Below are 12,609 nucleotides of genomic sequence, written 5' to 3'. Positions count from 1 at the left end.
CAATTGTGGAAAGGTACCAATTAAAAACTTCCAGACTAATGAGGACTCCTGAACAGAAGAGAAGTATCAAAAATTGACTCTTGAAAGCAGTATTAAAAACATCCAAGCCATAATTAATCACCTATTCCTCAGGCTGCTGTTTCTCTCTTCACCCCTGAATCCTGTCTTTGCCCAACCAATTTTACTGTTCTGTGCTGGCCCAAAATAAGATGAAGATGAACTGAAAGCAAAGTTAAGGCCACGCATGTGTACAGAAATAAGTCCTTTCTAATTGTACTTGCATGAAGTGATATAACAGCCTTTCTATAGAAGAGGTTTTCCTGTTACAGTGGTGATGGCACTGATACAGGCCAGTTTAGTAAGTGAAAAGGAAAAACTTATCTGGTGTAAGGTACTTTTGTATCCACGTGATTATGTTCAAATAAGAAATCATAATTTTTTTTTTTTCTTAAATTGTGTGCCTTGTCATACAGTGAGGTTGTAGAAAGAAAGGGGAAAATAACTAAAAGCTAGACAGGAATGAAAAGAAACTGAAAAAGAACAGGGGTGGGCAGGAGGGACACCCAAAGAAAGAGGAGAGAAGTGAATAATGAAAAGAGAGAGAACTTTTTAAAGGATTTAATGTAAAAATAAACTGAAGATGTGAAGAACTAAGCAAAGATGGACTAAGATGAAAGTGGCAAGGTATTATCACTAATTATACACTAAAGTTATTGTGTAACTCATGTTATCATTGAGGCAACATACACAGATATTCTTGTCCCACAAACTCCTTCTCTGGCCAGTCCAGCAGCAAACCGGGGCAGATGAAGAGAGGCTAAAGAACACATCACCTTGGGGAAAGGGCAGGGGTTTACCCACTGTTTGTCCATATCATGAATTATAACATCTGCCACTGAAAGACTTGACAGATTTTCTGCCACAGATATTTTTTAAGTCAGAAAGACCAAAGAGAACAGTTAACTCTTGTTTCCCCAGTTTGCATCAACAGCAATACTGTCGTGCAAAGATATTTGAGGCATAAGAGGAAAGCAGAGAAGTAGATTGGTGGTGGTGGCTTTAGCTGGTTTGAAACTATACACGCTGCCACTGCCTTCTGGAAAATTCGGCAAGATGTGATGGCAGGCAGGAGAGCTGCAGGGAAGACCTGCTTAGTCTGGCAGGGTAGGGCAGGAACGCTTCCAGCCTTATCCAAGCCCCGTGTTCAGAAGCATTTACATGGGTCTCAGGACATTCAAATCTATCCTCTGAGAGACTTTACAGGCTTTTTCCAGCATGCCCTGCCTTGCTTGACAGGGCCCTTCTGGCAGAAATGTCCACAAATTCGTAGTCGGTCTTTCTGAGCCAAAAGCGGTGATGACGGTGTAAGACTTTGCAGGGGTGATGTGTGACCGCTCTGAGCTCCTGGGCCATGCGTTCTGCTCCCGCTGGCTTGTCATGGCTGTTCTCTGAGCCTGCCTGGGTGGGGAATTGGAGGTGGTTTTCCTTTCCTGAGAAAGTGGCCTGACCAGTGCTCCACTCAGACACATCCCCTTGCAAGGTCTTTCCTTCCTATAGGTCATCTCAGCAAGCACGCTTGGGTTTCAGGTGGCCTTCGTAGGAAAAAAAGGGTATTTCTAGAGCATGAAGGTAGCGCAGATAAATGAAAGGGCATAGGTCAAAGGATACCAATTCACACAGTTGAGATAATTAGCAGGGGTCATCTTCTGCTTGAACCACGTATGGTTTAGACAATATGTTGCACCTTTATAGCCTGTGCTGTCCTCCCCAGTGCCATTGGTATGGGGAAGGATCTTCGTGCCTTGACAGGGATTTGCAGTCCGCCTTGGGAGATGCACCACAGGGATGAATCAGCTACACAGACTTTCCAAAGGGACATTACAGTCAGTCAAGATTACCTGCCCATCAGTACAGGTTATCCACCTGGGAAGGGGAGATGCTTGGGATGTTTAGTACAGATTAGTCCTGGGAGAGGATGAGGCATCATTAGGGTTTTAATGGGGAGATCGCTATAGATAGCAGGTGGCATTTACATGTCCAACTATTTCAGGACCAATCTACTTGATATTTGAATACTGTTGCTATGGTGACCTTCTAAACTACTTAAGGAGCAAGAGAGAAAAGTTTCACTGGACACTGACAGATATTTTTAAACAGCACAACTTCAGCTTTTACCACAATATCCATTTGGAGCAAAATTCCAGGTAAAGCATTCGGCAACAGTTTAATACTTTATAAAGCTACTGTCTCTGTCTCTTTTTAAGCTGCATTCTCAGCTGTGCTGTTAACTGGTGAAATTATTGAATTCTTGACAATGATGTGCCTTCACATACTTTAATAAGCAATGGCTTGGGAGGAACTGAGATTTGATTCTCCTTATGATGGAGTCTTCTCACTGGACTGTGAAAGACAAGCAATCTCTTGTTTCTCTTTCCACTTTTGAGAAGACTCATGTCTGTGCCCAGATTTTTAATAGCAATAACGGATCATGCTTTTTCACTGCAAAATAGTGTATGTGTAGAAGATTATGTGATACACTGTGTAACCTTTGAAAATGTGCCATCCACTCTAGGAGGGGAACCCACCTGAAGTACAGTCTGAATACGACTCTATACAGAGAGGATGAATTTGAAATCACACAAAGAAGTCAAAACATGAATGTGACACCTGGATCAAATAGGATTGCGCTGTATTCTGAGGAAGGTAAGAGATTAATGGCTTTTATCTCTAGTAATTCTGTTATTATAGTATTTATTACATTATTGATCTAACCAGACTAGATTCAGTGGCACGGGGGTGCCCTTTCTATCATATGTCTCTCTTCCCTCCTGGCAGAAGTTTTGCTGGAGAAGGATTCAACAACACTTAAGACCAGAGGCTTCTGTTTCTGGTCATGCTATACATAGTATTTGAGTATTAAAATACCCTTTCCTTTATTTTGTGTCTGAGCAAAGGATGCAAAAGAAGGATGCTCTTTGTGCTGTTGTTCTTGGTAGGAGCACGTGAAAATCCTTATGACAGTCAGTAGAATTAATCAGAGAGTGAGGAAGACCATGGAAAACTCATACTCCTGGCTATTTTTCACAGATAAAATTAAGCATGCAAGCAGACAGATGGATGAAGAAGAGGATTTTAATGTGCTCACTTTTGAAGACCTTCTTTGCTTCTCTTACCAAGTCGCCAAAGGAATGGAGTTTCTTGGGTCCAAATCGGTATGGTGAAGGGTAACAAACTGTTTAGATAGAAAAGACGGCAAAAATACATGTGTCTATAAAAGGCAGGCTGAGGAACAGAGCCACACAGTGGCAGGCTTGAACTATACCACCTTCCCCAGCTTTATGGCAAAGTCTGTCTTGCAATATTAGACGTGGCCCTCAGTAAGAAGCGGCTGCACGCTTCTGCCTGCTCTGGTCCTGTCCCTTGTCACGAGCAACCGGGGACTGTCCAGCTTGTTCGTTCCCCGAACTGCTTAAGTGGAAAGAGGCAACAATTCAGAGAGCTCTATGTGAGACCAGGGAATTATGTCTTTCTGATACCGAATGCTGCAGAGCATTAACCATTCCTTTCCTTCTAAGTGCATTCACAGAGACCTCGCTGCCCGGAATATACTAGTGACCCATGGAAAAGTGGTGAAAATATGTGACTTCGGCCTTGCCAGAGATGTAGTGAACAACTCCGACTACATTGTCAGGGGCAATGTGAGTTCCTGAGTGCTCTCTATTTTGCATACTGTGGTAAGAATGATAAGGAACCAAGAAAGTAAAGCTTTTCATTTTCAAATTCCTTGTTAGCTTTATAGATATCTGTAGAGGCAGTGCAGAAATCTCCCTTTTTCCTACCCTTGGCAAATTCAGTTTCTTAGCTTATAATTAACCTAATCAAGCTAGTACTGTAAATGAGATGGTACCCATGTGCTTTCTAAAGCACACTGAAATCCGTCGATGGAAAATGCTGGGAATTGCTTACTGTTATGGACAATAATAGCATAGGGACAGTAGCACATGTGTGGGGTACACCCGATCCTCCAGCTGTACGATGAAGTTCAGAGTGGACATCTCCATCCGAGCTACTCACTCTGGAAGTCAGAGGAGGAAAGGGGGCTGTTTCAGGGCTGAGCTCATCTCCTCCTTCAATAGTCACCTAAAATGGATGAGATTAATTGGTTCCTGAGAAGTGCCTAATTCTCTCTTTAAGGGAAATTTAAAGGGGCTGCTGAGGGAGGCCCAGCTTTTCACGGTAGCACACATGAACTGATCCTACTCAAGCAGTGAGAACTAGTGAGACATCTAGAAACCCCGTGTCACAGCATGACCTGGCCTCCTTTCCCCCTGTCTGTACAGGCTCGTTTACCAGTTAAGTGGATGGCTCCTGAAAGCTTATTTGAGAGGACGTACACAATGAAGAGTGATGTCTGGTCTTATGGAATATTACTGTGGGAAATATTCTCTTTGGGTATGTTCTGTAATGCAACAAAAGAGCACTGCCTGGTTTTGGCAACTTCTGAATTAACATGTATTCCCCAATGTTTTCTGTAGGTGTAAATCCCTACCCTGGTATTCAAGTTGATACAAAATTCTACAAATTAATACAAAGTGGATTTAAAATGGACCCACCGTATTATGCTACAAAAGATGTGTAAGTATATTTTCTGAGTGATGCACAGCATGGGCATTTATACTTACCAGGTCACTGTTTGTATGACCTTTTATTTATTGTACACTGTACTTTGCTCAAAAAAAATCACACAAGGTGAAATATTCCTCTAGCTCTGAAAAAAGGCTGCTTGATCCTGCAGGTTTTGTCCTACAGCAGAAGTGATCAACACTGAAGGTTGTGTGTGTTTGAAAGGACTAATTTATTATCTTTATTTAATTGGGCCTTCCTTTCCCAGGGAACTTCTTGTTCTCAGATCACAGATTTGTTTTTTCTTTTCGGGGTTTTTTTTGTTTTGTTTTTGTTTTTATTATTTTTGCAAAAGCTATGTTATACCATATTCATTTTGGATAGTAACTAAGTCTTTGGTGATTTTTTTGCTAAACTTTCTTTTTTTTTTTTTAATTGAGCTTTAGCATGTTTAATTCAGTTCCAGGAGGCTAGGGATCCTCTTAGAGAAATACCCTGCTAAGGAAGAGTTGGCAGGAGCTATTCCTGTGCTCTCAGCACATGATTTTCTGCCTATGCCTGGGTGGACTCTGACTAGAGCTGGACCCCAGGGGACAAGAGAAGAGAAGGTGATGGGGACCTATGAGACCTGGAGCATGGAGGAAAGGGAAGGACTTTGGGTGGTCTGAGCTCTTCTGGCAGATATTTCATAGATGGTCTAGGGACTCAGTGCCTTGCTATGACACTATACTGTTCTCATCCTCTCCATGTAAAGAATGTAATGGCATTATAGGTGCAGGTGAATCTGACAGATTGACCCATGAAATGTTGCTGTGGGGCTTATAAACGTCAGGGAACCTATTGACCTGGTAAGTTTGCAAGGAACTCTAGCAGATAGGCACTGCACTGGTCCCTGATGAAACTGCAAAATCTCTAAGGTGGCATTTAAACTTCAGAAAGGTTTTTGTGATGTCACATTACATAAAAAGACTCACTGTGAAAAGTGTCCTCAAGACTATAGAGTCCACAAGGTGCAGGTTTAGCCCCAGAGACAGACAGGAATTGTCTTCCAACCATTTTCTGTATGGAAGCTGGAAAACAAGGTTAGCATGCCAGCACGTGCCAGCCAGGGTGAAATCCTGGCCCCAGTCCTATGAGGAGGATTTTACTAATGACTCTGGTAAAGCCATGTTCTTCATTTCACCCTTTGTCCTTATCTTTCTGTATCTTTTCCTCTGATGCAACACGCTACATCTGGCCTCTTTCTAGAAAATCATTCTGGTGATTCCCATCCAAATTCTGCACTTCCAGGTAAGTTGCTTACAGAGAGTCCAACAGCTAACATGTTTTCTGTACCACCTCTTTGGTCCTACAGCTATCGTGTGATGCAGTCTTGTTGGGCCCTTGACTCCAGAAAAAGACCATCTTTTTCGTGGCTGGTTTCCTCTCTTGCCTGTCAGCTGTCTGAGGCAGAAGGAGCAGTAAGTAAACACAGAAAGAAGAAAAAAATATTTTTTTTTTTTTTTTTATGTAGCCCCATAGATCACAATGAGCTGAGAAATAGTCTGGTTTCTATTCAAGTGCACCACTGTGCTATGGAAACATTTCCCATGGATCTATGTAAGAGTTTGGGGATGTTTTTTTTCTGCCATCAGAAGGAATCCTGACCTCCCTGATGAGGATATCTTTCCTCCCGCTGCCTGCACTGGGACTCTGGAAGGCTGAAATCTCTCAGCCTGTGCTATGGGAATGTGCTTCCCTTGCGCAGGAGCCAGTGCAGTTGGCTTTGGTGGTGCTGATAGCTGTCATTGGAGGGGAGCTGAGCCTGGGCTACCTGCCAGGGATCTCATGGGGGGCCACCAGAAGTACGTGCTGCCACGTCCTCCCAGACGGAAGGCCCTATGTCAATCTCAAAGCTCAGAATAATAAACAGGATCTGAGGAAGTCATAGTCCATCCTTACCAGACGGTGGTCTCTTCCTCGGGGAGGATAAGCAACTCCTTTCTAAACTACCGATTCCTACCTGGGTATCCACTCTGGGCTAGACACACTATTTCCCAGTGCAGTGTCCTTGCGAACCTTTTGGGATGTGGGGAGCTATGAACGACTCTTGCCTTTGCAGGCTTGAGCCTTTCTGTAGGCTGTTAACCTGGCAGAAGCTGTCAAGCGTAGAGGCAAACTAATGAGCAACTTCAAAGCACTGTACCTGGAAGAAAAATTACTCCTTTGCTGTCCAATGACCTTCCTCAACCCAGCTCTGTTGGGCTGGATTAGATCCACCTCACTCAGGCAGTTGTCTGGGCTCCCTCTGGAGTCAGTGGGAAGGAAAGGGGCAGATATAAGAGTGGTTCTCCCTCAAGAGGAGGTGAGCTGTACCTTACAAGTGCCTGCTTCACAGGGAGAAAAGCAGTTTTCCAAGTACAGTAAGTAATAACAGAAGATATCTTTTATTTCCTCTTCCCAATTCTAGGTTTACCAGAATACGAAGAATGTTTCTACACACAAGTTCAGCATCAAAACTAAACCACGTGTAAGCAGGGACGAGGAATCTCTGCTATCCCCAACCGTGCTCCAGCATGAAGACTCTGAGGTTGAAAAATAATCTGGGTTCTGGATTTTATCTCAGTATTTTCATAAACTCTGTGCAGCATAAATGTTTCATATGACCACTAAGAAAAGAAAATATTACCAACTGCTGCTCTATTCACACTTCTTATGGGCCAGTCCGTATTTGTGTTACTTTGAGGAGAAGACACAACTCATTTCTTTGAATTCAGCAAACACATCTATCGCAAGACAGAAGCAATGGTCTTTTCTCTGTCTCTCTACAACTGGATATCTATTTTCCTGGTTTTATGTAAATAGCGTCTAATCAGTGCATTGAATTCAGACTGTTCTTGCCACATTGCAAGCAAACACAAGAAAATCCATGGGTTTTTAGTTGATGTTTACAAGCACGGATGATGCATCTGAAGAGAACTGGTGTGATTTCCAGAAGTGCTACTCACCTCTGCATCTCCAGATGTCAGCGAGTGTTGGAAAAAAAGGCCATTGGAGTAGCCAACTTTAGATGCCCAAATTTTAAAATATCAGCCTTGTTTTAAAAGGAACTATAAATCTGAGTGTGTGTAACTCTCTTATCCTGAACACCTCCATTGCTGTGAAGTTCCCAACAGGTGTCCGGTTCAGGTGAGTTCATTTCATTGAGCTTTAGGTACTCGGGTTGTCTTTAGTCATCCAGGCTACATTCTGCACCTGCTGACAAGAGCTAGGCACCTACAGGGAGTGATTCCTTTCTACCTAAAATAGGCATCTAAAACAAACAGGAGGTGTGATATTTGAAGACGACCTTCTGCCTCTCTGCTCTGGAAAATCCAGATGGCAGACTCCAACTGGAAGTCTCACTTTGACTGAGTTATAGCTAATTCCATTCCTTGGGCTTTGTGTGTTTTAATATCAAATAAAAATGTTTAATTTAAAAGAAATTATCTTCTGTAGCAATTTAGGAGTGTCATATCATGACTCCCAGTTCCCAGAAGTTAGCCTGGGTTTATGAACCCTGCTGCAATTAAATGTGAGTACATCTCTAACTTTCTCCCAGACTCTCAGGACAATAACCAGAGGCTTGATGGGTTTTTAATATAGATAAAAAGACATGTTATTTCCATGATGAGGTTTGGGGATTTGTAAATACAGCTTTCATAATGATTAACAGGACGCATCTGTCTATATCACAGTGAATCAAGATGAGAAATACTGGTAAATAGTTTTCTTTTCTTTTACATTTTACAAGATGCTAACTGCAGTTAGGATTTACAGTAGCAAGTGTTATAAGTGAATAGCTGTTTGGGTAGAATATGCTGTCACATAAATTGACCTGCTCTTTACTAACATTGCCTGAAAATAATTAACATTGTAATACAGCGATTATGAATTGTATATTTTTGTTAACATTGTTGAATTAGCAAGGAAGCATTGATTTTTTAATCAGATATAAACTGCTGAAGAATAATTTGGAAATACGAAGACAGAAATAAAACTTTAACATTGCATTTTCTGGAAAATGTATATGACTTTTAACATACTCATAAAAAAATTTTCAAAGTGTTCAGCAACGAGATGTCACTGTTCAGCACCATTAAGACACAGCCTGCACCGGCTGGAAAGTGAGAGTTGAGCGCCTTGTGCAGACAGGAGTTTTCAGCCCTCAGAGCTAGAGGAGCTTAATGCTGAACTGATTGTGTCCAAGCCTAGCTGGCCCTGGAAGCTAAGCAGATGTGAATTTGGCTCATAGAGGAGCAGATGGGAATCCCATGTGTTTTAAAACATGCCAGGGAGTTGCGTCAAATGTTTTTCCACTGGATTAAAAAAAGGAGTGGACAGACATCATCTGGCCCCATCATCGCTACTGAGCTGAGACTCGGGAATATAGAGGCAAATGGAGAATCTTGGCGCTAACACAAACTCCTCGTGATGCACACGTGAAAAGCAGCTCAGGCAACACAGCACTCTGTGAAAAAGTATGGTCAGGAGAAAGACCCTCCTGTAAGGGCTGGACACGTGGAGCATTGTGCATCTCCTTCTCCACACAGCGGAGAGGGTTGGAACAAAGCTACAGGAGGTTTTCAGTGAAAAATAATATCTTTTAGGAGCACATTTCCTTTCCAGGATGCTTCCGACAGAGCTGGTCCATTCCTGAGGTTTGTGCAGAGCCACAGACAGTGCTATTTAAGGAGCCATTTCATGATTCTTGAAGGAAAATACCCACATTTCTCTTGTTAGGACCCAGACCCTTGCTCCCTAAACTCTGGAGTAGATTCTCTGGAGAAAGTGCTAAATTCCCCCTGTAGTGAATGGAGAGAATTAAGCTTATTTGAAGACCTCCAGCAGAGACGCCATTAGTCTAAGCTAGATGCATTAAGTTAGGCAGAGCCTGACAAAGATTCAGTAATCATTAAGCTGGGAAGAAGAGGAACAGAAGGGGCTGAGGTCAGCTACGAGTGCGGAGTGCCCCTCTCCTCGTTAGCACTAACAGCAAGAACAAGAAAGAAACCTTTGACAACCCCCACTGCAAGACAAGGCGCCTTGAGGAATTGGCCTTAATTTTCTTTCCCGTTTTCCCTCCCGAAGAACCCTTCGGAGCCAGCAGCCTTCTCCCGAAGGGACCTCCCCGTGGGATGCCCCCACCCGGGACGCCGCGGTCCCCGTCCCGCCGCCGCAACCGGCACTAGATGGAGCCCCGTCACCGGTGGAGAGGGGACCGGGGGGGGGACACCAGGAACCGGGACGGGGCTTGGCAGAAGGGCCTGGGCCAGCCCAGAGCTACGGGAACCCTGGGGGGAACAGGGCTGGGGATAGTGGGGCCGGACACTGGGAATCCATGGCCAAAATCCTTCTCGTAGCGTTGAGGGGATGGGGCAGGCACCCGGCGAGAAGCAGTCAGCTCCCTCCCTCGGTGCATTCTCCCCTGTGTCACAGGCAGCAGACACCAAAAAAAAAAAAATAAGAGGCCCTTCTCTGTTCCGTTCAAGAGAAACCAGAGGCGTTGCTCCAATGCATCTCGCCACAGGTTTGGGATACCTGGGGTGGGCAGTCTGAGGTCCCTCTGGGAGAAGCTGGGGCTAATTGTGCGTTAAATCAGAAAAAGAGAGCCGAAGTGACCCTGTCACGCAGGCTGGCAGTGGCTGTCGGTCCGCATGTGCATGGAGGGATCTGTGAAAGGGGATGAAGTAATCCAAGGTCATATTTGCTACAGAGCTGTTTGCAGGTGGGTTGTTTTCTAGGTGGCCACGCTTCTGCTGGAAAGTATTTTGGGAGTGTAGAAATCAAAGCAGGCTGAAGATGACTGGGTCAGGGCATTCCCCGTGCGGCTGGGCACACCAGATCTCAGCCCCCTTCTCCCGGACACCGAACTAGGTGAAGTAGCCAGTGGTACAGGGCTCCCTCTTCCCCGCTAAATGCACTGCTGAGCCAGCAAGTTGCTGCCTCCTTCCCTCCTCCATCAACGACTAATTAATTAGGCCATGCAAAGTAAACCAGCTTTAAAAAGAGGCACAAAAAGACCCACCCAGAGTCATGGTTGAGGAGACCACGAATGACTTCAGAAAGAGGTGGGACCCTGGCTGAGCATCTCAGGGCTGTGGTGTGGTGGGGAAGGAGTCCCTGCCAGCCGGGCTGTCTGAGACCTGGGCCGGATTCATGCTTCCTGACATATTTTCCTGTGAATGAGATAAAACGGGGTGGGGGAGCTGCTCAGATCAGGGATCCTGCCTTACAGGTCACTGCCACATTAAAATTTAGGGGTTTACGGCTGTGCTGGAAAACTGATAGAGCAACACTCCTAGCAGAAGTGTAGGTGCCTTGGGGTATGGTCTGGATCAGGTCTCAGCTGAGAAGGGATTTTGAAGACCCGTGTCCTGGACAGAGGTGGAAAAGCTGTGGTACTCCTGTGGCCACCTCCACAGAGGCACATGAAGACTGTGGTAGGATTCAGTTCATTTAGATACCGCTTAGTTTGGATGAAAACCCATGGGAGATCCTGGCAGTGACCCACTCCTCCTGCCACGTGCTACCTACACCTAGTCGTGATCCTTTGCACCGCAGCTAAGCTTTGGCACTTACCTGTGGCTGCCCATACGTGCCCAGAGGTGCCTCTTCCCAGCTGCACGATGGTTCCCCTCCCACCATGCCCTATGCCGTGGGGACGTCACTGTCTTCCAGCCCAGAAGTTACTTCTAATGACAGCCCTCCAGTCCCATGACATCCCCATCCTCAGAAGAAGGTTGGAGGCTTCAGATCCTACGAAGAGAGAGGTGCCTACCTCTACTTTCCACCGTATTTCTCCTGGAGAAGTGACTACCTACCTGATGTGGACTGGGATCTCCTTTGCAAAAGCATCCTGTGCTTGGGGGTGTCCTGGCTGCAGGGGGGCTGTGGAGCTAAACCCAAGTGGAGCCGGACTGGTCCCCAGGAGCTGAGCCACGAAGCCAGCGGCCAGAGGATGGCAGTGTGGGCCACAGCCGGGAGCCTGGCCCTGAGATCTGGGCCTGGCCCTACCTTTCACTCCTTCGGGAGCCTCTTTTCAGAGGAGAAAAAAATGGGGTGAGAGTCCCCTTCCCTCCCAGGAACTAGAAGAAGACAGCTGGGAGCAAATAGGAGGTGGTGGAGAGCAGTCAGGCACCAGTTTCTCCTTGGAGCCAAAAGGACTGAGGTTTGGTTTGGTTTGGAGGGAACAGGTTTGCCCGCGGAGGAAGAAGAGTCTTCCTCTGGCTTCTTACGGCCCCAGAATAAAGACAAGGTCCCGTGTGGGAGCCTCAGCCTGCTCCCTGCCAGGCCAAGGAAGCGCTTGGCACCTGCCTGCCTTGGACTCCCCCATTGCCTGGCATGAAATATCATCCACCAAACCCCACGGCCCTGCAGGGATGTGTACAGTTACGGCCTTTGAAACCTTCGGCCTCGCAAACAACAAGCCGTCTACGGGGGCCAGAGTCACCCTTGTGCCTCTGCTGACTGAACAGGTTTGCTGGATCAGACCTGCCGTGAAACGCAGGCTGAGACTGTGGTACGGGGCAGCCACCCCGTAGAGTCTTGCCGTGGAAAGCTCTGGAGTGGTGGTGGGGGGGATAAATCGGCAGGATTGGCCCAGCTGAGACGTGTGGGAGGACACGGCCACCGGGCGTGCATCACCTCCCTGCCAAGGTTACATTTCAAAGCTGGGAGATGTAGGAAATGAATCAGGGAGGAAGGCAATGAAGACATCGGCCTTTATATTGCCTTTGGGGCGTGGGGGGGGGGGGTAGCCCGGGGGGCTCGCTGGTGGCAAACGTGTGCAAACCATTTTGCAGCTGGAATTCCATGTTTTGCTTGGCGTGGGACTCGACACGTGCGTTAGTGGCACCGTCCCGCCAGCTGGACCAGGGCCTGCGGTTTTCCCGGGAGCGGCATGGTTCTGGGTAAAGACTGGGGGGACCGGAGGGCACCCCGGCGCGGGGGGGGGGGGGGGGGCCC

The 12,609-nt window shown here is 46.1% G+C and overlaps 1 protein-coding gene across 1 annotated transcript in view; it reads left to right on the top strand.

Moving 5' to 3' along the window:
- FLT3 (fms-related tyrosine kinase 3) overlaps positions 1-7,204 on the top strand; it is a 33,362-nt gene extending 26,158 nt beyond the window's left edge. Inside the window, exons 17-24 of the mRNA XM_010572805.1 lie at positions 2,051-2,204; positions 2,573-2,703; positions 3,088-3,212; positions 3,576-3,698; positions 4,341-4,452; positions 4,536-4,635; positions 5,978-6,083; positions 7,073-7,204. Of these exons, the coding sequence (XP_010571107.1) occupies positions 2,051-2,204; positions 2,573-2,703; positions 3,088-3,212; positions 3,576-3,698; positions 4,341-4,452; positions 4,536-4,635; positions 5,978-6,083; positions 7,073-7,204 (983 nt within the window). The remainder of the gene's footprint in view (positions 1-2,050; positions 2,205-2,572; positions 2,704-3,087; positions 3,213-3,575; positions 3,699-4,340; positions 4,453-4,535; positions 4,636-5,977; positions 6,084-7,072) is intronic.
- The last annotated feature ends 5,405 nt before the right edge of the window (positions 7,205-12,609 follow it).

This window comes from Haliaeetus leucocephalus, unplaced genomic scaffold, assembly GCF_000737465.1.
Source record: "Haliaeetus leucocephalus isolate CR32 unplaced genomic scaffold, Haliaeetus_leucocephalus-4.0 Scaffold351, whole genome shotgun sequence".
In the NCBI taxonomy this organism is placed as follows: domain Eukaryota; kingdom Metazoa; phylum Chordata; class Aves; order Accipitriformes; family Accipitridae; genus Haliaeetus; species Haliaeetus leucocephalus.
The sequence above is the reverse complement of the archived record's forward strand: the minus strand, read 5'-3'. Positions and strand labels throughout refer to the sequence as shown.